The sequence below is a fragment of the Microtus pennsylvanicus genome, chromosome 8 (genome assembly GCF_037038515.1).
Source record: "Microtus pennsylvanicus isolate mMicPen1 chromosome 8, mMicPen1.hap1, whole genome shotgun sequence".
Taxonomy (NCBI): Eukaryota; Metazoa; Chordata; class Mammalia; order Rodentia; family Cricetidae; genus Microtus; species Microtus pennsylvanicus.
In genome coordinates, this window is record NC_134586.1 from 75465523 (window position 1) to 75489998 (window position 24476).

Here is a 24476-nt window from a genome sequence, read left to right on the forward strand (position 1 = left end):
TGTGGTTTACTACATGGACCAGAAGAGGGGATTGGGTTCTTGTAGATTTCTATTAGAAATTTGTAAGCCGTTATTTTTCAGTGATTGCTCATGTCCTCTTTGATGGTATTTTTAGCTGTTGTTTGATACCAGCCACTCTCACACAAACTGCCCAGGCACTTGCTTTTACTTTTGCTGGCTGATTTGCATAGGCTCCTTAAGACCTGCCTAGCTGCTCAGAATTTATAAACCAGGTTTGAAGTGAAATGTGATCATTCTCAGACAGTCAGCGGGAACAAGATGAAGTCACAGACCCAAATTGTCATGTCCCTGATGTTATGGGTGTCTGGTGAGGAATTCAAAAGTATTATAATCATTTCAGAGTTACATATTTGTATATAAGTAATTTTCGATGTGTCCCAGGACAGATTACTACTATATGTAAGAGTATAGCTATCCTCCCACAGTGCTTCATTCAGCCTCCAACAAGATGCTCCTCTGAGAGTCTCACCAGCTGCATGTACCACACACAGACCTGGACACTTTTCCCTTCTGTGTGAGAGCATAAACATTTTTGAAACATTCATAAAATAGTTTGTAGATCCCAGTAAAACTAACAGGTTCAATATGTCTTATGTCTTTTGGTTATATATATATATATATGTATATATTCATTTTGGTATTTCAGTAATATATATATATATGAAAGAAAATTCAGAAAAGAATCCAATATTATCTTTCTATTCCTTCTTTAACAATTTACCATAAACTCTGTTGCTTCAGTATTAGAGATTTATCTTTTTATAGTTATGGTGTTCTGGTATCCAACATGTGACTCGTTGGGCTGAAATAATGATGTAGGCAAACAACATTTCAATTCGCTGCTCTAGGAAAGTGTTTCTTGCCTTTTCTAGCTTCTAGAGGACACTTACTTCTTTATTGCTGAACATTTCTTTAGATTGTTCTTTTATTTTTTCATAAGTTCTCTTATTTTAAATTGCTGTTCAATTAATTTCAATTTTTATGCAAGCATACATGCATGTGTACATGTATGTAGATATACAAGTGCAATCAGAGGATGACTTTGACTTGATTCTTTTTTCCTGTGTGAGTTCTGGTATCAAAATCAGATCCCATGTCAAGCTTTGTGGCAAGTGTCTTTGCCCTCTGAGCAATCTTACTTGACAATAAATTTATTTATTAGTGTATATTCATTGTACTCAATTATCATAAAATCAATTTTTTTCAAGTATAACATATATTTAGACCACACCCACTAACCATCCTCATTTCCCTTTCCCTTTCCTGCTGTTACAATGTATGGCAATCTCTCTTCTATTTGTATCACACACACATATACTTATATACATGACTACATACACACATGTACTCATTTGTACTCACCTATTACACACATACCTGTATATACAAATATACTCGTACATGCACATTTACAATCACACACATAAAAAAGAGATACACATACATACATATACTTGTGAATATGCAAACATAACACACAACATATGTAGGACTCACAAGGAAAGAAAATATAATTTTTGGCCTCTTTCTTTCTTTCTTTTTTGGTTTTTTTTGAGACAGGGTTTCTCTGTAGCTTTTGGAGCCTGTCCTGGATCTAGCTATTATAGATCAGCCTGGCCTTGAACTCACAGAGATCCTCCTGCCTCTGCCTCCCGAGTACTGTGATTAAAAGAATGTGCCACCATGTCCCGGCTTTTTGCTGTATTTCTGTGGCCACATCTCCTTCAGAAGACTACTTATCTGCTGTTCAATATTGGAGACTTAGAAACTGCTTTCTATTCCAATGTTGTATATAATTTTGTGTTACCATATGCTAGTCTAAAGTATTCCATCACATACAAATTAATAGAATTTAGTGCTTTTAGATGGTATTAATTTGTGTTCCTATGTAAACAATATGCAGACTAATCTCATCAATATTCTTATTAGGAAATTTACTAAGCACCTATTTTGGAGTCATAGCTGAGAATGAGAGTGTTATAGACTACATAAAATTGCTGGGAATTTCCAAATACTTTAAAACTGTTTGCTTGGAAATCAGAGTGCCCAAACTTTCATGATGTGGTTGTGCCTAGAAACACAGATATTTCAGGAATTTCCCAGGAAAATCTTAAAATGATGTGAACTATGCTGATTCTGCCTTTTTCTTCACTGTGACAAAAGATTTGAGGAAAACTGCTTAAAGAGCAATGATTTGGATCATAGTTTCTACTTCAGACCAAGGTATGTTGGTGTTATCACTGTGGACCCAAATGCCAAATATGGTGAAGTACCTTGAAGGAAGGGTATGACAGGGGAAAGATGCTTAACTCATGGCAGCTGAGCAGTAAAGGGAGGTAACCAAGGACTCAACGTAGTCTTTAAAGCATTCCCCTAGTTCCTCAATTGTCACTGACCCCTTACTTTCTACCACCTCTCAATAGTGCCATTTAATTATGACTCAGCAATGTATGAATCAGGTAATTGTTGAGTCAGAACACTCATGATTCATTCACTTTCAATGGTTGGATTCATATGGTCAGAACCAAGTATTACACATGGAAGCCTTTTGAGTCATGCTGCTGAAAAAAAAAAACTATAATAGCAAAAAAATAAAGACAGTGGAATAACATTCTAGTGGATTTATGATTGGAATATAGCTAGACCCGGAGAATAAGAATATACAACATGAATTAGAAGAGAGATAGAAAATATACTTTACCTTGGAATAAGATTACAATTTGAACATTTTGTTGAGCCACATAAGAGAAAGTGTCTTTTTCGGGAGCTTGGAAGTTTTAACCATAGGTGCAGGAAGCTTGTTTAGATTGCTATTGGTTCTCTCCTGTCCTTGCTCAGAGTTCCTTCCATGATTATGGAACATTGTCAAGAAGTCAGAAGGCACATATCATGTCCTTATAATTTGTTCCTACTTGAGTTTTGGTAAAACAGCATTCAGCAGTGATCATTTGACTATGGATGCATTTTAGAAAAATTCCAGTGGCAAAAAAGGGCAGAGGTGCACCCATTCAGTTTAGGATTAAAGGTTCAGCACCATCTGGGCAGTGAGTTCAGTGAAGAAGGTGGTAGCTGTATAGGTCTCTGAGGTTTTCATAACATTGACACCTTTATATTTCTATTACCAACTAATGAATTTCTTTCTTGCTTAGCAGCTCATTAAACAACAATACTGTGCCTCAGAACTCCAGGAATGGCATGAGTGGTTTCTCTCATGGTTGGTCTGAGGAAACCTAAATGAGGTTCTCTTTATTCCAAGTCTAGCATCAGAGATAATCCTTATGAGTATTCCAAGTTTCTCCAACCCTTCCCACATACCTCATTTGGTCTCCTTAAACTTCGTGACGTCTCTGAATTGTTGTTGCTCATATGTATACATATATAAGAATATTCCTAAATATATAAACATAGCCTAATATTCCTATGTAATATGACTTGGATGTATACAGTTTCAGGGTTAGCCATTTGGTATTGGATAACCAATTAGTGTTCTTTTTCATAGGGAATACTGTTTGGCCTAATCTCAGTTTTCCTCAGTTTCCTGTAGTTCTATATCTAGGGTTCATTCCTCCTAATCTTTTTCCCATTCACATTAGTGTCTATTGGTGTCATTCTTGTTCCTTTAGTGTCTATTGGTGTCATTCTTGTTCAGTTCATTTTTAGGCAGACATGTTGGTGAGCAGTCACGTGTGTAGCTTCTGATATTCATAGCAAACACAACCTCACAGATAACTTCCTGTTTTTCTGGCTCATATAATCATTCCAACACCTGTTCCCAAATGATCTCTAGGCCTTAGATGTAAGAGTTGTGTTTTAGGTGTATCAGTTTTCACTAAACTCATCAAGTCTGCCTGCATTTTTATCAATTCTGGTTTGCTGTAAGAATCTGCATATGTTTCTAAGAGAAGTTTTCTGGAAGAGGAGAGAGAACTGTGCTGTTCTTTGGATAGAAGGACAAATAAAAAGAATGCAGTTGGTGATTATGCCGGCTTAGTATCATGATAGTGGTAGGTTTTCCTCCAGTACCTAGGACTACATTAGCCCCAGGTGGTTGGATAGGTTTCCAGTATGAGGCATAATGTTCCTCTTGTTGAACAGGTTTAAGTTTTGTCAAAGAGCTGTTGGTTACTAACAAGATAATGTGTGCAATTATTGTAATTGTAGCATTACCACACCCTGGTGGTCATTACTGTTACTCATAGGAATCATAGTTGGGTAGGATTATAGGTCCCTTTCCTGCTTTGGAAGCTTATATGATGTCTAAAGCTAGTCCTCAGTGAGGGAACTAACATGCTATATCCAGCTTGGATCCTCTAGGTCTGTGTCCGAATGCAATAACGACTTGCCTTCTTCTGCCTCTGGGTGGCAATCAAGGGCAACAACAATAGTCTGTAATGTTTTGGGATTCTCTTGACAACCCTGAGCAACAACTCAAAAAACAGTGTCTTACCTGATGTTTTTATTTCCTTTTTTTTTCTTCATTTTTTGATAGTTTATGGCTCTTGGGGAGAACATTTTCAGCATAATTGGGATATTTCATTAAAATATTGTGTATGGGGGTGTTCTGTATATAAGATTTATATGTATTGTGGGAATTTTTAGTTAGATAGTTAATAATAGGATTTTCTATGATCTTCAGACATAGATACAGTTTACTCTCAATCTTTATATTTCTTTTATACTCCACTTAATTAAAGCACTCTTCCCCTTCATATCACCTATACCCTTCTATTCTGCTACCTGTTGCTTCTCTTTCTTTGCTACAGTAATTTTTTTCTTTTACTTTCCTTCAGTTACTTGAATGTGGATTTGGATCTAGGAGCTTCTGATGAGTAAGAACATGTAATGTCTGTCTTTCTGTATCTGGGTTACCTCACTCAATGTGATCTTTTCTAGTTCCATCCATTACCTTCAAATGTCATTTTTGTTTATTCTATAATATATATGTGCAACATTTTATTATCCAATTTCCACTGAAGAACTTTTAGACTGTTTCCAATGAACATGACTGACCTAGGTGGTATCTGTGGAGCAGTGTGTTGATTGAGTCATTTGAGCAAATGGAAGGAATAGAGTAGCTTTGTCATATGGTAGATTTATTTTGTAATTTTATTTGTTTCTCCAGACTGATTTCCTGAGTGACTGGACTAGTTTATAATTCTCCCAACAGTAAATGAGGTTTATTTTCTCTTCTCATCTACTCTAACATTTTTTGTCAGTTTTTCCAATGATTTTTGCAATTCTCACTGGGGTAATATGAAATCTAACAGTTGTTTTAATTCACTTTTCTCTAATAGCTAGCAATGATAAGTTATTAAAGATATTTCTTAGTCATTTTTACTTGTGGTTTTTTGAGAACTCTCTGGTCAGATGGCAAGCCAATTTTTTTGAATAAGCTATTATTTTTTTAATTTTTTATTCATTATGTTTTGAGCCATTTTAATATTCTGGATATTTTTCTATATTAGGTATTTATTTGGCAAATATTCTCTTCTATTCTTTATGTTTCCTCTTCACCCAACTGACTAACTGTTTTGGAGTTTTTCGGTTTCTATGAAGTTTCACTCATCAATATTTGGCTTTAAATCTTGGGTAGATGAAGTTCTGTTATGAAGCTCTTTTCTTTATTAATATCACATAGAGTACTGCTTATGCTTTCTTTTATAAATTACTGGTTTTGAATTTAGGCCTTTGATCTATTTGAAGTTAGTTTTGTGGATTATAACAGATATGGGTTTAATTTCATTCATACACACACACACACACGCATGCACATGTACAAGCACACACTGAAGAGAACAGGAAAAATCTTGAGTTTTAACTTAGGTCCACATGACTGAAAATCAGTTTGTGTAACTTTTTTTCTTCAGAATTTTGTTTATTTCAAAAAGTGACAATTTGTAAAATAAAAAATATGTAAACAAGTGTATTACAATACAGAAATTTAAATACAAGTAATAGGCCAGTTATTGCAGTGTATAAATTTTTAAAAATTTTTATTACTTCTTTTTTTGAGATTATAATGTAGTTAGATGATTTTGCCCTCTCTTCTTCCTCTAAATCTTTCCATATACCACTTCTTGCTCTTTTTCAAAATCATGGCATTTTTTTCATTAATGGTTGCTGCATACATATATGAATATTTATAGACACATATATTTCTAAATACAATGTGCCTGGTTTGTGCAATGTTGCTTGTATGTGTGTTTTTAGAGTGACTATTTGGTATTGAATAATTAGTTGGTGTGGTCTTCCATGGAGAAGACTCTTCCACTTTCAGCACTCCTTAGTTAACTGTGGTTCTTTGTATAGTATTGCGACATTGAGGTCTTTCCCTGTTCACTTTAGCATGTCTATTGTTGTCCTTGTCCATTTTGTGTTTAGGTGGATATGTTGGGAAGACTTTATATGTGAATCTTCTGACCATGCTAGGAGACATAATCTCATAGCAAATTTTCTTTTCTTTTTTTTTAAATTTATTTATTTATTAAAGATTTCTGTCTCTTCCCCGCCACCGCCTCCCATTTCCCTCCCCGTCCCCCAATTAAGTCCCCCCCCAGCCCAAAAAGTAATCAGGGTTCCCTGTCCTGTGGGAAGTCCAAGGAACCCCCACCTCCATCCAGGTCTAGTAAGTTGAGCATCCAAACTGCCTAGGCTCCCACAAAGCCAGTGCGTGCAGTAGGATCAGAAACCCATTGCCATTGTTCTTGAGTTCTCAGTAGTCCTCATTGTCTGCTATGTTCAGAGAGTCCGGTTTTATCCCAGGCTTTTCCAGACCCAGGCCAGCTGGTCTTGGTGAGTTCCCAGTAGAATATCCCCATTGTCTCAGTGTGTGGGTGCACCCCTCGCAGTCCTGAGTTCCTTGCTCGTGCTCTCTCTCCTTCTGCTCCTGATTTGGACCTTGAGATTTCAGTCCTGTGCTCCAATTTGGGTCTCTGTCTCTGTCTCCTTTCATCGCTGAACAGAGAATTCTCAACAGAAGAAGTTCAAATGGCCAAAAGACACTTAAGGTCATGCTCAACTTCCTTAGCGATCAGGGAAATGCAAATCAAGACAACTTTAAGATACCATCTTACACCTGTCAGAATGGCTAAAATAAAAAACACCAATGATAGCCTTTGTTGGAGAGGTTGTGGAGAAAGGGGTACACTCATCCATTGCTGGTGAGAATGCAAACTTGTGCAACCACTTTGGAAAGCAGTATGGCGGTTTCTCAGGAAATTCGGGATCAACTTACCCCTGGACCCAGCAATACCACTCTTGGGAATATACCCAAGATAGGCCTTATCATACAACAAAAGTATATGCTCTACGATGTTCATAGCAGCATTGTTTGTGATAGCCAGAACCTGGAAACAACCTAGATGCCCTTCAACGGAAGAATGGATGAAGAAAGTATTGAATATATACATATTAGAGTACTACTCAGCAATAAAAAACAAGGACTTCTTGAATTTTGCATGCAAATGGATGGAAATAGAAAACACTATCCTGAGTGAGGTAAGCCAGACCCAAAAAGAGGAACATGGGATGTACTCACTCATATTTGGTTTCTAGCCATAAACCAAGGACATTGAGCTTATAATTAGTGATCCTAGAGAAGCGAAATAAGGAGAACCCAAAGAAAAACATATAGGCATCCTCCTGAATATTCACCTTCAGCAAGCGATGAAAGGAGACAGAGACATAGCAAATTTTCTGAATCTTTGGTTCTTACAGCCATTCTGACAACTCTTAGTGTAGGGTGAGGAAGGTGTTTTGTAGATGTATCCATTGGTACTGGGCCTGACAGTCCTGCATTTTGACTGGTTGTGGTTTTATATTATGGTTTCTGTCTGTTACAATGACTATAATGTTTTTAAAACTTTTATGATAGATGATAGTCTTATTCACTAGCATAAAGTAGAATATCTCAGTGTAATTTTTTGTTGATTCCTTATATTTTTAACCATTAAGATATTTTAAAGTAATAATTTTAACTTTAATGTTTCCAAAACCAATCTAACGTTAGTCAGTAATCACTCCAGTCTCTTAGGGTCATTAGATCTTTTGAAAGAATCTCTTGGATTCCTCAGTTGAAACCTTCAGCGGCTAGAACACAAAAAGTGGTATTTGTGTGGCTAGGTGTTCCCCATCCTGAATATGTACCAGACAGACATTTGCTCTTTCCTTGTGTTTTCCCATTTTTGCCTTGTTATTTTAAGTTTGTTTGTTTGTAATTTTGTGGGGAAAACACGTGGAGAGAGAAAAAAGTAAAAGGGAGGGAGGGAGAGAGAAAGAGGAGAAGGAGAAGGGTAGAGAATATGTAGTTCAGTTGGTAGAGAGGTGGAAAGGATGTGGAAGGAGTTGGCAGAGGGGAAACATGATCAAAATATATTTTATGCATTTTAAAGGAATGGGGTGAAGATTGTGCAGGGAAGTCATAAAATCTGTTTGTATGATCTTGAGCTGCTCTGTGAATGGTTTTGCCAACCACAGACACTACTGAACAAGAACAAATGTTCCTCTGAGCACATATTTTCCTAAGCTACTTTGCATGTTGTGTGATTAGGCAAGGGTCCGAGATGTTGAAAGCATTCTTAAAGGCAGCTTGTCAGGGTCCTGAAAAGCATTGTCTAGTCTAGCTCTCAGAGATGAAGTCAGCTGCTCTCCTCTTCTGGGTTCTGCTCTTCTGGGTCCCTGGTGAGAAGGTGAAGGGTAGTGTTGGGAGTATCTAATATAGTCACAGATGTTTTCCTTGCCTCTCAGCTCTTGGTCATTGGCATTTGTAATTTATTTTTACCTTTCCCAGGCTTTCTTTTACTTGCTGACAGCTCTGAGTGATGCTTGGGATTTTTGTCATAGTTGCTACATGTCTCACACTGAGAGGTAGTTTTGGTACACCTGCAACAATAGTGTTTGTGTGTTTGTCATTTCAGGCTCCACTAGAGACATTGTATTGACCCAGTCTCCTACTTCCTTGGCCGTGTCCTTGGGACAAAGTGTTACTATCTCTTGCAAGTCCAGTGGGAGTGTCAATAAATTTGGCATAAATCTTATGCATTGGTATCAAAAGAAACCAGGGGAGCCTCTTAAACTCTTGATCTATAATGAAGGAATTCTACCATCAGGAATTCCTGCCAGATTCAGTGGTAATGAGGCTTCATTAGACTTCACCCTCACCATCAATACTGTAGAAGCTGATGATTCTGCAACCTATTACTGTCAGCAAGGAATAGACTTTCCTCCCACAGTCCCCTAGGTCTAAGCAAAAACCTCCGGGGTTGCTGCTCCCTGAGGCTCATCATATCAGATGTCTTTCCCCCTGCGACATCTCAACTAGTGTTCTGTAAAAGGCTTGTTTGAGTAAGAAGGAAAAAATGCAAAATATAAAATTCTTATGCTCATGAAAGCATTTTTATTTGTATATCTTATAATTAAATAATTTTTTCTCAATAATGATATTACTGTTAAAATTTCTCAAACAAGTTTTCCTGGATTTAATAGTCCAATATTTTTTAAAATTAAAGAATATTTTTAAACTTAAAGGAAAAAATTACCTGTCATTTAAAATAAAAATAGTAAACCTTGTTAATGATCTTACTTACATATACTGGGTAACAGTCTTAACCTAGAGCTTATTTGTTTTTGAGACATGGCCTTACCATGCAGATCCTGTTGGCCTGGAACTCACTATGTAGACAGCCTGGCCCTGAAAGCACAGAGATTTCTTTGCCTCTGCTTTTCAGGTGCTAGGATCAAATGTTTGACATACCTCAATTGTCCATGTTTCTTTCTTTCTTTCTTTCTTTCTTTATTTATTTATTTATTTATTTATTTATTAAAAATTTCTACCTGCCCTCTTCCCATTTCTCTCCCACTCACTCTCCCCTTCCCCTCCCCCTCCCCTCCCTCAAGAGAAGTCAGGGTACCCCGCCCTGTGGGAAGTCCAAGGTCCTCCCCACTCCATCCAGGTCTAGGAAGGTGAGCATCCAAACAGACTAAGCTCCCACAAAGCCAGTATATGCAGTAGAATCAAAACCCAGTGCCATTATCATTGACTTCTCAGTTAGTCCTCATTGTCAGCCACATTCAGAGAGTCGGGTCTGATTTCATGCTCGTTCAGTCCAAGTCCAGCAGGCCTTGGTGAGCTCCCATTAGATCAATCACACCATTTCAGTGGGTGGATACACCACTGTCAGAAAAGTTATTATACCCCTACCACAGTGACACATATTATGTCATAAGCCATCCAGAGAAACAGAAATGTGAGGCTGGACTGCCTCATATGCATTTTCTGGTGTCTGTATCTAAGAATGACTTTGAGGGACAGTGGGGTGGTTTAGGATAAGCAATCAGGAAAAATCCCATGAATCCCAACTTTTTCTCTTTTCAGCACCAGCAACACAAAAAAGCTACTATCCTCTCAATTTCAGTAAAAAAAACCCCATAGGTTACAGTACTTAGTTGTTAGAAATGAATATTCAGTTGAGGTCATGAAACAAATCAGAAGATACACAAGGAGCTAGAGATTGGGATCTATTCTGAGTCCATTAACTTGCTTAAGTAAAGTGGTATCAGATGTTCAGGAAAGTTGTCAGTATAAGTGAGGGATATTCTGCTTGTCTAAAATTTAGAGTACATTTACCAAAGAACATGTGGATTGGGTAAACATGTGCTCTTTTTTATTCATTTATTTATTTATTAAGGATTTCTGCCTCCTCCCCTCAACCGCCTCCCATTTTGCTACTTGGCCTTGTAACCCAGGGTTGGGTTGCCAAGGCCCACATTTCTCTGCAACAGCATGATGGTGTCTCTCTAGCCTTTACATATATCCTTGAATCTGTTTGCACCTGCTGCTCAATGTTATACTTTGCTTTCCTGACTTTCAGATCTAATGTGAGTGCTCATCTGTTAGTGCTACTCTGAGAAAAGATGCTGACTTCATCAGCACCTGTTATATAACAGTAATCTTATTAGAAAGGTAAATTCATTAGAACTATGCCTTCTGGAAATTTTTAGGCATTAATACATTTGTATATTAAGAAAAAGTATTCTTTCTTTAAAATTTCTATAAATGTTATGACATTCTTCCTTTTCTTTTCACATTAAGAGTTAATGGGGATTCTAAATTTGCTCTTAATAGTACCTATTTTCTGCTTCTCCTCATCACCACAGTTTTGGAAGCCTATTTCCCAGATATTCATTGTCTTGTCTAGGGCCTTCTCCTATGAGCCCTACTGTGTGGTATGAGACCGAGGAAAAAGGAGACAATATACATATTTAAGCACATTCATAAAGATGCTGGTAGAACTGAGGACCAAAGCATCACCAGAAAAGTACTACAGGGACCAAAGAACATCAAGACACTATCTCTGGGCTTCTTGAGCATATCTGAAGACAAGTGACTTTTAAGTCTCTACCTTAGCATAGATATTTGAATAAGCATGAAGGAATCTCCTACTTTCTTTTTTTTTAAATCTTTTTTTTTTATTGAAAAAATGAGAAAAAGAGAAAAAAAAAAACAAAAAACAAGTTTCCACCTCCTCCCAGCCTCCCATTTCCCTCCCCCTCCTCCCACCCTTCTCCCCCTCCTCCCACCCTTCTCCCCCTCCTCCCACCCTTCTCCCCCTCCCCCCCACTCCTTTCCCCATCCCTCTCCAGTCCAAAGAGCAGTCAGGGTTCCCTGCCCAGTGGTAAGTCCTAGGTCCTCCCCCCTCCGTCCATATCTAGGAAGGTGAACATCCAAACTGGCTAGGCTCCCACAAAGCCAGCACATTACATAGGATCAAAACCCCTTGCCATTGTCCTTGGCGTCTCATCAGCTCTCATTGTTCGCCATGTTCAGAGAGTCCAGTTTTATCCCATGCTTTTTTTGGTAATAGTCCAGCTGGCCTTGGCGAGCTCCCAGTAGATCAGCTCCACTGTCTCAGTGGGTGAGTGCACCCCTCGTGGTCCCGACTTTTTTGCTCATGTTCTCCCTCCTTCTGCTCCTCATTGGGACATTGGGAGCTCAGTCCATTGCTCCAGTGTGGGTCTCTGTCTCTATCTCCATCCATCACCAGATGAAGGTTCTATGATTATATGCAAGATATTCGTCAGTATTGCTATAGGCTAGGGTCATTTCAGGTTCCCTATCCCCAGCTGCCCAAGGAATTAACTGGGGACCTCGGCTTGGGCACCTGGGAGCCACTCTAGGTTCAAGTCTCTTGTTCAACTATGTTCATAGCAGTATTATTTGTAATAGCCAGAACCTGGAAACAACCTAGATGCCCTTCAATGGAAGAATGGATGAAGAAAGTGTGGAATATCTACACATTAGAGTACTACGCTGCGGTAAAAAACAATGACTTCTCGAATTTTGCATGCAAATGGATGGAAATAGAAAACACTATCCTGAGTGAGGTAACCCAGACCCAAAAAGATGAATATGGGATGTACTCACTCATAATTGGTTTCTAGCCATAAATAAGGGACACGGAGCCTACAATTGGTGATCCTAAAGAAGCTAAGTAAGAAGGTGAACCAAAGGAAAAACATATAGTTATCCTCTTGTCTATGGGAAGTAGACAAAGTTGCCGGGGAGAAAATTGAGATCTTGGGGGTGGGGTGGGATGGGGGTAAGGGGAGATGGGGAGAGAAAAGGGAGAAGGGGAGGAAGGGGGGAACTTGGGGAAAAAAGGAAGATTGGGATAAAGGAGCACGGAATCTCCTACTTTCTTGAAATAATAGATTCTCATTTAATAAATTACTTTTGTAATTCAAAAACAACACAAACTACAGAAAGCCTACAATCTCATGGAAAGTGAACAACTCTCAATTGAATTACCAATACATTAAAGAAGAAATAAAGTAATCAAAGATTTCCTGGAATTCAATGAAAAGGCATGCACAATGTACCCAAACTTATGAGGCACTTTGAAAGCAGTGCTAAGTGGAAAGTTCAAAGCACTAAGTACCTTCATAAAGAATTGGAGAAATCTCACACTAGTGACTTAACGGCACACCTGAAAGATCTAGAACAAAAAGAAGCAAACTCACCTAGGAGGAGTAGATGGCATGAAATAATCAAACTCAGGGTTGAAATCAATAAAGTTGAAACTAAGAGAGCAATACAAAGAATCAATGAAACAAAGAATTCATTCTTGAAAATCAACACGATAGACAAACCCTTTTCCAAACTAACCAAAAGGCAGATAGAGAATATACAAATTAACAAAATAAGAAATAAAAAGGGGGATATAACAACGGACACAGGAAATCCAGAGAATCATCAGGTCATACTTCAAAAACCTGTACTTCACAAAATTAAAAAATCTAAATGTATTGAACAATTTTCTGGATAGGTATCATATAGTAAAATTACATCAAGACAAGATAAAGAATTTAAATACACCCATTATCCTTAAGGGAATGGAAGGAGTCATTAAAAGTCTCCCAATCAAAAAAGAAAAAAAGCAGAAAGCACAAAATGCGATATGTGGATCAATTAATTGGATTGAATTAAAGACCAAGACATAAATCCACATACCTTTAGACATCTAATTTTTGTTAAAGAAGCCATAAATACACACTGTAGAAAAGGACAGCATACTCACCAAATGATGCAGATCAAACTGGATATCTGCATGTAGAGGATTGCAAATAGATCAATATTAATCAACATGCTCAAAAGTCATGTTCAAGTGTATCAAAGAGATTAACAAAAATCCATGCACACTGAACTAGATGTAAGAGAATTTGGCACAGGAGACCTTGAATACGCTGGCACAGAAGATGATTTTCTGAACAAAAAAAAACAATGATCAAATAGTCACAGAAATCAATAATTAATAAATGGAACCTCATGAAAATAAAAAATTTTCTGTAAGGCAAAGGACATAATTAATTGTACAAAGTGGCAGTTTACATAACTGGAAAAGACTTTGACCAGGTTCACATCCAATAACAGTATAATACCCACGATATAGAAAGAAGTCAAAAACGTAGATATCAAATGACAAAGTAATCAAATTAAAAATGATGCACAGATCTAAATAGAGAATTCTAAAGAGAGGTTAATAAAATCACTGAAAACACTTAAAGAAATGTTCAACAGCATAGGCTTAAAAATGCAAATTAAAACTACTCTGAGAGTCTATCTTATACTTGTAATAATGACTGAGATCAATAACACAAATGACAGCTCATTCTGGCAAAGATATTGAGCAAGGGGAACTCTTCTCCATTGCTGGTGGAAAGGCAAACTTGTACATTGACTTTGGAAGTCAATATGGCAGTTCCTCAGAAATTTGAGAATCAATCTACTTTAAAATTCAACTATAAAAATATTGGTCACATACCCAAAGGATGCTCCATTATACCACAAGGACACTTGTTTAACCATGTGCATGTGGGTTTATTCACAGTAACTGTAAACAGGAAACAACTTTGATTTGCCTTAACAGAAAAATGGATAAAGAAGCTGGTATATTTTACAAATGGAATATTACTCAGCTATTAATAAAATGACATCATGCAATTCACAGAAAAATAGATGGAATTAAAAAAAATTATCTTGAGTGAAGTAATCCAGACCCAGAAAGATAAATATAGTATGCATTCATCTATAAATAGATGCTAGATGTTAAGCAAATAGTAACCAAGCTACCATACATAGACCCAAAGAGATATGGTAAAGAAGAAGGGTCTAGGTGTCATGCATGCATCTCCCTTGGAAGGGGAAATAGAATAGATTTTATGGTAAGATTGTGTGTGGGTGGAGATGGGAGCAGGGAATCAGATATAGGATGTAGAAGGATTTGTGGGCTGCGTTCCTGCCACCCACTCCCGGCTGCCTGGCTAGCTTATGCCCCAAAATAACAACACACAAACTGTATTCATATAAACACTGCTTGGCCCATTTCTATTAATGTGTGTAGCACCACGAGGTGGTGGCTTATCTTGCCTAACACATATTTAGTAATCTGTGTAGCACCAGTCTTACTGGGAAAGATTCAGCATGTCTGACCTGGCGGCTTGCTTCATCTGTCTGCCCTGGAGAGGAGAGCATGGCATCTGAGCTCACTTCCTCTTTCTCTCAGCATTCTCTTCTGTTTACTCCACCCACCTATGTTCTAACCTATCAGACCAAGCAGTTTCTTTAGTAATTAACCATTGGCCTTCCTCCATCAATAGGAGACATGAGGTGGAGGGAAAGAGAGTGCAGCAAGAGATAACTTGAAGTGTGTGGGGCAAATGGGAATGAAGTGGAAATCTAATACAGTGTAAATTCCTAGAATCTATGAATGTTATAATAATGAGGTCTTCTTTTAATGGGAGATACTTAGTCTCAACTGGCCATCTCTTCTAGCCAGGTGAGGCTTCTAGTGGCAGAAATAGGTTGCATTCAGTTGAGCTTTTGGTAAAGGGTATCCCATGGATATCTCACGAAACTCATGCTGTAGCTAAGAAAAAAGTTTGTTTTCTGTAATGATGTTGGGGCCCCATTGCTAAGGATAACACTCACAAAACTCATTAAGCATGAAGAAGTTAAGCTGGTTCATACATGAAGCACTCACCCCAATTTTCTAATATCTATGACACAAAAAGGTACTCTGCATGCTACCAAAGAAAACTGTAATCACAAGATTAACAAAAACGTTTATTTCCAATCTGTTCTGTTTGCAAAATATGATAGGGCAGTGGTGGCACAAATCTTTTGGGACTAACCAACTGATGTCTGATTTGACTGAAAGTCCACTCCATAAGATGAAACCCACTACCTATACTTTTTTATTTTTTATTTTTCCATTAAAAATTTACACTTCCTCTTCTCATCCCATTCCCCTTCCGCTCCCCCACTCACCTTCCTCCCTCCTTCTCCCTCATTAAGGGAACCCTATGGGAAGTCCAAGGCCCTCCCCGCTATATCCAGGCCTAGGAAGCTGTGCATCCAAATAGACTAGGGTCCCAAAAAGCCAGTACATGCAGTAGATAAAAGTCCCAGTGCCTTTATCAATGGCTTCTCAGTCAGTCCCCATTGTCAGCCTCATTCAGAGAGTCTGGTTTGATCACATGCTAGTACAGTCCCGGTACAGCTGTATTAGGTGAGTTCCCATTAGAAGAGGCACTCTGCCTCAGCAGGTGGACTAACCCCTCAAGGTCCTGACTTCCTCGCTCATCTTCTCCCTCCTTCGGCTCTTCAACTGGACCTTGGGAGCTCAGTCCGTTGCTCTGATGAGGGTATGTGTCTCTATCTTCATCTGTGGCTGACGAAGATTCTATGGTGATATTCAAGATAATCATCAGTGTGATAGTGGGGCAAGGATAGTTCAGGCACCCTCTCCTCTGCTGCCCAAGGACTTAGCTGGGGACATCCCCGTGGACACCTGGGATCCCCTCTTGAGCAAAGTCTCTTGCCAGCCCTAAAACGGCTCCCTTAATGTAGATATCTTCTTTCCTGCTTCTATACTGCCCTTCCTCCATCTCCACCCTCTCACTCCCCCAAGCTCTCCCCAGTCTTTCCCTTCTCCCTTCTCTCTCCTCCTCTCCCCTTTCCCCAATTCTACTCCCGCCCCTAACCTCATCCTCATGCTCCCAACTTTTGCCCGGCAATCTTGTTTGCTTCCAATTTCCAGGTTACTTTTTAGTCACCAAGAACCAGAGTGAAGGTTCTATGTAGGCACCAGCTGAATCTCTTCATGTTCAATGAGTTGTGTGGGTGTTTTCTTCAGCAAAGGGGCATTGTTGTCAGTTTGTGGAGAGCAACCTATTGTCCTGGCAAAAGCCTGGGATTTCTATAAAACCCTTTCATCCTAACACTCAATTGGATGGAACATGGTCATGACAGTAAAATCTACTTTTGGTAACAAAAGATGGCCAAAAGGGTTCTGTATCCCTTATTACTTGGAGATTTCATTAGGATTACCTTCATATATTGTAGGAAGTTTTCTTCGCACGAGTTTTCCCTACAATATCATTCATAAAAAATAATTCCAGCTGTCTTTCTTTTCCTTCCCTCCCTCAATGCTATCTTCATTTCCTGATCCCTCCTGATCCATCTGTTCTCCTTCCACAAAGATGATTTTATTTCAAAAATTTATAATTTTCATACATAGATGAAAAGTCTAAAAGGCATGAACATTGAACAGTGACCAAGGACGGGTACCTAAATTAATGAATGATAAAGCAGATCATCCAAAGTTATGGTCCCAAAGGTGATCTGGACCCATTTGACTTCCTCATACTGTGAGGGTGTCATTCCACTGGGTGTTATTAGTCCTCCAACTCATATATGTTCCATTCTAGTATTGGTAGAAAAGAACACAGAATTTATATTTCTTACTACAAGCAATATTGTCTTCACAGCTCTTGAAATGGTTATATAATTCAGAGTAGGTTAATTTTTAAAATATTAAACTTAAAACTATTTAACTTCAAAATATTTCTTAGAAGTTAAGACAAAAATTAATCAACTGAGAAAATAAGAAATTCTACTTAATAAACTCATAAACAAATATCATTTAACACAAGGACTTAAAAAGATTATAGTAAAGGAGAGTTGAGTTTTTAGTTATAGATGCATTAATTTACTTTCATGTTATTAATTGTTTTGAAATTGAGTAGGAAATTATTTTATTAAGTAAACAAAATTTTTGGTAAAAACTATAAAAAAGTCATTTATATAAACAGTGTATTTCAGTCTTCCTAATGATGCAATCCTTTAATATTGTCTCTCATCGTTGTGGTAGCACCAACCCTAGAATTATTTTCATTGCTATTTCATAACTGTAAAGCATGAAGGGAAACACGGCAGCCTGCAGGCAGACATAGTTTTGAAGAAGTAGCTGGGAGTTCTTCATCTTGATCTAAAGGCAGTAGAAGACTGACTTGAGCTTCTGAACCCTTAAAGGCCACCCTCAGAGTGACACACATCCTCCAGAAAGGCCACACCTACTCCCAAAAGGCCATATCTCCCAATGATGTGAATCCCTATGGGCCAAACATTCAAACACATCAGTCAACCTGGGGCCATCCCTATTAAAAACACCACAGAAAGACAAAATAGGAAACAATTGTTCAGTCACAGCTTCATTTTATACAGTAAAACAGAGGGGACTTCTAGGAATGATGAGTGTTATTACTTGTCAAAAGCCAGAGCAAAGACAAAAGTATTGAAATAAATAGTGAGAACATCCTTTTGTGGTGATAGTTTCTATTGGTGGGCAAATCAGAGCCTATTAATGTTTTTTCCAGTACCTTTATAATTTCTTTAAACTGTAGAAGCAACTGAGAAAGACAAAGTATATTTCATTCCAGGTATAAGTGCCAGTTCATCGATGATAACAGTTTTTTAAATTGATTTTTATTAAGTCCTACATTTTTCTCTGCTCCCTTCCCTGCCTCTCACCTCCCCTCTTCAGCCCTCCCCCAAGGTCCCCATGCTCCCAATTTACTCAGGAGATCTTGTCTTTTTCTACTTCCCAAGTTAATTAGGTCTATGTAAGTCTCTCTTACTGTCTACATTATTGTCTAAGTTCTCTAGGATTGTGGTTTGTAGTCTAGTTTTCTTTGCTTTAATGATATCAGTTTTAAAAATCATGTTATGTCTTAGACCAAAAATGCACCACTGAAGAACAAACTAAACAGGGTAGCATTGGCACACTCTCTCATTATGCAGCTTGAGTTATGTCATAGCAGACATCACTAGACAAATACATTCATTAAAATTCATTCACTATGGGGAAAACACATGATAAATTCAAGAAGCAAGTTGAGGTTACTTTTATATGGGATGTAGTTCTACTAGAATCTATGTATTTTGATTATTATACACATATTCTGTGTATAAAATAGAGGACAGAGATTTGTTTTCACATTATAAAAACATTAGCTCAAAGTTATATTGAAACTTAAAACTAGCAATGAAGAGCAAATGGAAGTGTGTTTTAAGAGACTGATGCCTCATGAAAATCAGATACCATGACTCATCACTCTGAGTGTTCAGTAATCATAGGGACAATTATACTCACAGAAAGCACATAAACACAAATACAGAACACATATAGCTCCATATTCTAAATTCAATTTGAGAAATCAATGAAGTACTATGTCCAGTTGAGAAAAGTTAATAGATGAGAGCTTGAAGCTATTTCTGCATGTGAAGTACCTAAGAGGTCATACCTTCTTAGCAAAAAAAGAAGAGATTGAATAAAGTGAAAACTCATCAATGCTGTTTAGTCCCATAGGAGAAAGAAGGTCACAGATAAAAAGCCACTCCCTGGATTACAGACATATGCTGTTACAGATAATCACAACATAACAAGACATAATTCTCTTTGGGAGCTGGTAAGAGAAGAAAACCCTGAAGTATTCTGATAATTGCTGGAGGCTACATGTGGACAAGTCTAGGAGTGAGCATGAGCTCAGACACTAACACAAATGTAGGTGTGTTGATGGGGCATAGGTGTGGGCTAGCTTGGGGAGAATGATTGTGTCAGAAAGGCAGTAGAAAACTCACCTCTCATAGAAACCTTCTCCCATAATACAGCAGTAAATGCAGCTTCTATGTGTTAGAAACACGGGACTTGGATGGTCCCCACTGCTTTTCTTTTTTTAAAAAATAAATTTATTTATTATGTATACAATATTCTTTCTGCGTGTATGCCTGCAGGCCAGAAGAGGGCACCAGACCTCATTACAGATGCTTGTGAGCCACCATGTGGTTGGCGGGAATTGAACTCAGGTCCTTTGGAAGAGCAGGCAGTGCTCTTGACTGCTGAGCCATCTATCCTTCCAAACCAGCTAGGTCTTATGATCAGCCTTTCTCTCCTCATGTATGCAAAGTTTCTCTGGAGTGGCCATTTGTCTCAGTTCATTGTGAGATACATGATTATGGGGAAATCAGTCTTTGGAAGGTCATCTATGTTCTACTAGATTAGGTGAGAATGTGTGCTGGGATCTAAGGTACATTTGATGAGCATCATTACTTCAAAGAAATAGAGCATAATCAAAGGGAAAATAGAAAGTTTCAACAAGAAGCTTTGAATTCTGGTGGTCTATTGTTAAAGTGACTATAGTTACCAATGATGCGTATTTTGATATTGCTAAGTGATTTTGATCATGTACCACAAGGTAAATGATTGTTGTACTAAGTATGCTAATATATGCATACTTTGTAAAATATCACAATGTACTCTAATACAGTTTTATATAAACAATTTCTTAAACAAATACGGAAAAAACATAATGGCAGACATTCATTACCTACCACTCCCTCACTGAAATTGCATTGGCATGAGGACCACAATGTATAGTGTTAATCATAAATTTTACAGAATCTGGAGGCACCTAGGAGATAAACCACTGATCACATTCCTGAGATATATAGATTAGGATTAGTGTTTTGGAATGTCTGAGAGTGATGATTTTGATTATGTGAATTGAAGTTAGAAAACCCTTTCAAGTATGAGGATAACCATACCTTGCATAGTGATTTCGACCTTCACAAAATGGAGAAAGTGAGCTGAACTGTAGCATTCTTCACTTTCTGCTTCTTAGGTGTGAATGTGAGGTGAGCAGTTGCTTCAGGATTTTGTCAATTTCTCTACCACTCATCGAATAGGCTGTGTGCTCTAACTGGGTTCTCAAATAATCTACTTTTCCAAGCAAGGGACAAAGGTTCCTTAACTTGCTTTTGTAGGGGATTTTTCATAGCAACAAATATGATGTCTTCACTGATGTGGTTCTTTCTGAAATAGAGTCCAATTCTCCAATCAAGATGCAGAGGAAAACTGGATTCTGCATCACCATGATATCCCCTAAGAAACCCTGAACTAAAAAGTGATCAGAGAAAGATTAAACACAAATGCTGAGTTGTTCTCATAATTTTCTCTTACAACTAGTTTCAAATAAGTCATTTTTATGTGAAAGCAAGTTCCTTTTCATCTCAGTATCAATGAAGAAAATTTTTTACAAGGCACAAGGAACCTTTAGAAGTCATTTCCACAATCTCCTCTTTCCACTGCTCTCCCGTCCTTTGTCCCAGCCTTCAGAAGAAGCACACTGTTCTTTAGTTTTTCAGGGCTCTTTCTCATTCTCCATCATGTCTATTTACTAAGAAGGCATTTGTGGGTATGTATACATGTGTCATTTGTTAAGGGAACTTATTGACTGCTCTTCCAGATGATCTTGGTTAAACTCCCAGAATGCAAACAGTGTCTCACAGTGACTTATAACACCAATTCAAAGGGATCTGACTCTTTTTTTCTGGCTTTTGATGGTACACATATCCTGCACAGACATACATTTAGTCAAAAGACCAATAGATATAAAAATTAAAAAAAGAAGATACTCATATCATCTGTATTTATTTTTCTACCAGTTTGTCAAACATGGCTCTTGAAGCAGAAGGGTCAATATTGCATTTAAATTCATCTTAGAACTGTTGGCATAGAGCCCTCATCTATGATAAATTGCTTCTCCAACCTCATCCTCTCACACTGACTCAGAGTAAGACCAGTATGGTTGTTCATAAAATTGTTTTCTTATTTTTAAATTTTGTCTCACTAGTTTTTCAAGATTACCTTGACTTTTCAAATGTTCTGATTCAATCACTCAAATGCCAGGATTAGAAACATAATCCATTCTGTTTGATGGTTGTCACAGTTACCGATGTGACATGAAGTAAGGAAAACATCAGTGATGTAGAAAATTTCAAGAGTACTACTAATAAGCCTGGACCAGAACTTGGCTAAATTCCGACCCCAAACACAGAAAAGTCAGTATTGCATTAACATATGCAATGAGTCTTTAATGAAAGAAATCCATAAATTGGGCCAAAGATAAAAAATAACACATTTATGTGATTTCTTTTTTCATGGCAGTTGGGTAAATTTATTTGTACCTTTTTGTTATCTATTTATATGTTGATAGACGCTAGTTGATTTAAATTCTTACTATTGTGAATAGTGTAGCAATCAACATGGTTTTGGAAGTATATGTATTTTATGTTTATATATATATATATATATATATATATATATATATATATGTTCAGGAATATATTTTATGGACCTCCACACTGAAGTTCACCTTGAGTGTACCAGTTTGTAGTCACTCCAGTAGCACATACTTGTTGATGGGTGTGGACACATGTCAAAAAATCCCAGGCTATTTCCTAAATATTCCGATTATATTTTTTTATTGTAAGGGGCAAACTCACAAAATAGAAATGTGAAGTCTAACATCAGCTCTGTAGAATGAGGACTAAAGAAACAGACAGACAGACAGACAGACAGACAGACAGACAGACAGACAGACAGACAGACAGAGGGGGGGGCTCCCAGGGTGGGCTGGTTGATTTCTCTGGGTAACCAAAAGCAAAAGGTCATGTCCTAACCTGGCCCAGCCTCTTAAAGATCATTTGCTGACAGAGGCCTCCCATCACCTCTTCCTTATGTCTAAATAATAGAGTTCCAAACCGAATACAAAACTATAATATAAACTAGGAATAGATATCAAGTATAAAATTTGGATTACAACCCACATAAACAATATTAAGCAAGGAACACATGATAAATGTTTTAATAGATATTCTATCCTAAAAGGTCTAAGTCTTGCATTGGAAATGGCTTGATTAAATCATAAGAGGAAGGTAACTGTGACTATTTAATCTTCAACCCTATCAAAGGCCTGAGAAGGGAGATAATATTACTTGAGTAGGCAGGAAGTGCAATCAAGCAGCTTTCAAAATGTGCAGTATATGACAAAGAAAACTGGTTACCTGAGCAATCTCCCAAAGTCTCATTTTCAATGTTGGAGCAACTAATTTTGACTATGGCCTAGCATAACTGACATACTATTTACAGAGGCAGAAAAAATTTCAAAACTATCTTACCCTGTCTTGGCAAGATTTGGCAGTCTTTTTCCCTGTGTTCTGTTTATATACCATATACTTTCTCAGTAGTCTAGGCATGGACAGTTCCTTGCCCAAAGGCCAATTGTGCCAAAAGAAAATAGTCTCCAAGTGGAATATCTTCAACGCTCAACATTCTCTCTAGAATACATCAGTGCTATCAGGAGCAATCATGTCTGATGTCAACAGATCCTTAAACTACTTAAATGCCATGTTCTGTAGATTCTCGAAGTGGTTGAAGATTTCATATCTATGCCAAATATAATCTCTATGTATCTGAAGAACCTAATTAATTTGATTATATGCATAACAAACATGAGTGACTTTTGACCTATATAATACTTATTACCTGTAGAACTTAAAGACAGGATTCATATAAAAATATTAAACAATCTTTAAAAAACTATGTAATAAAGGAGGACAATGACCTCAAAATGTAAACAATGTATAAGTTTCTTGATCAGAGGTAGGAATATATATTACAATATGATAAATATATCCTAATATCCTAAAAGTATATCAATATACAAAACATCTTAAACAGAGGTAGAAACATGTATGCATACTATCTGACAAATAACTTTGCGTAAGTGTACAAATATTGTAAACAGAAATAACAAATATAATTTGAACTTGTATCAATATATAAGAAACTATACCAATGTAAGTTGTCCATAAATAATAGCTCACAAGTATTTACCCCATTACTCATTATTATTAATATTAGTGTGAATAAGTTCACACTAAATTACCTATTATCCCATTCCATTTTTCCTCTCTTTTTGTCTGAGGAGATCTGTGAGCCTACATTATTTCCAACCAAACCCTCTACCCTATACAAGTATTCACCCATAAATGGTGTTCCTAACCCTGAGGACAAACTTAATCTTCTAGAATTGCTTCCAGCTGTCATGGAGGCAATGTTGTTTCTATGGGATCCTTCAAAATTAAAGTGATGGTTAAGTTTCAAGATTACTGTCTAGTATAATTGCAAGTGATTTCTGAGTAGTTGGTAGGGATTTTGCAAAGTTCTTATTTGGAGTTCTGTCCAGAATGTTGTAAGAAGGTGTACCATTTCAGCAGCTGGTGATCAAAAACCAGTCTTACAGTAACACTATCAGCATCATGATGTGATCTCAAACAGATAGAGTTGTTGCTGTTGGGCTCAGTCTTCTTCCTGGAAATTGCAAAGATTACTGCAGGAAAAGGACCTGTAGGAAAATCTGCTGCTCATTCTGGAAAACTTAAACATTATTTGTATAGACATATATTCAATAAGAATATGATATAGACAAAATAGGCATAGAGAAAATATTTTTTCCTAAATATTTCTTTTTTTTCTGTCTGATACCAGATGGCTCCTGACATGAGACAAAAACACTGAATTATTTTTTAAACAACATGCATGGATTTAGAAAAAGATAGCTATTGACAACTCCAAAGCCAGTTCTCTCTCTCTCTCTCTCTCTCTCTCTCTCTCTCTCTCTCTCTCTCTCTCTCTCTTTCCCTCTCTCTCCCTCCCTCTCTGGGTCTATCTATCTATCTATCTATCTATCTATCTATCTATCTATCTATCTATTCT

At 37.4% G+C, this 24476-nt stretch overlaps 1 gene segment (V, D, J or C); it reads left to right on the plus strand.

Annotated features, from left to right (window-relative positions):
- Positions 1 to 276: 276 nt before the first annotated feature.
- The window catches only part of LOC142855349 (immunoglobulin kappa variable 4-1-like), a 40728-nt gene continuing 16528 nt past the window's right edge, over positions 277 to 24476 (plus strand). Inside the window, 1 exon segment of the V gene segment in view lies at positions 277 to 328. Within this exon segment, the coding sequence occupies positions 280 to 328 (49 nt within the window).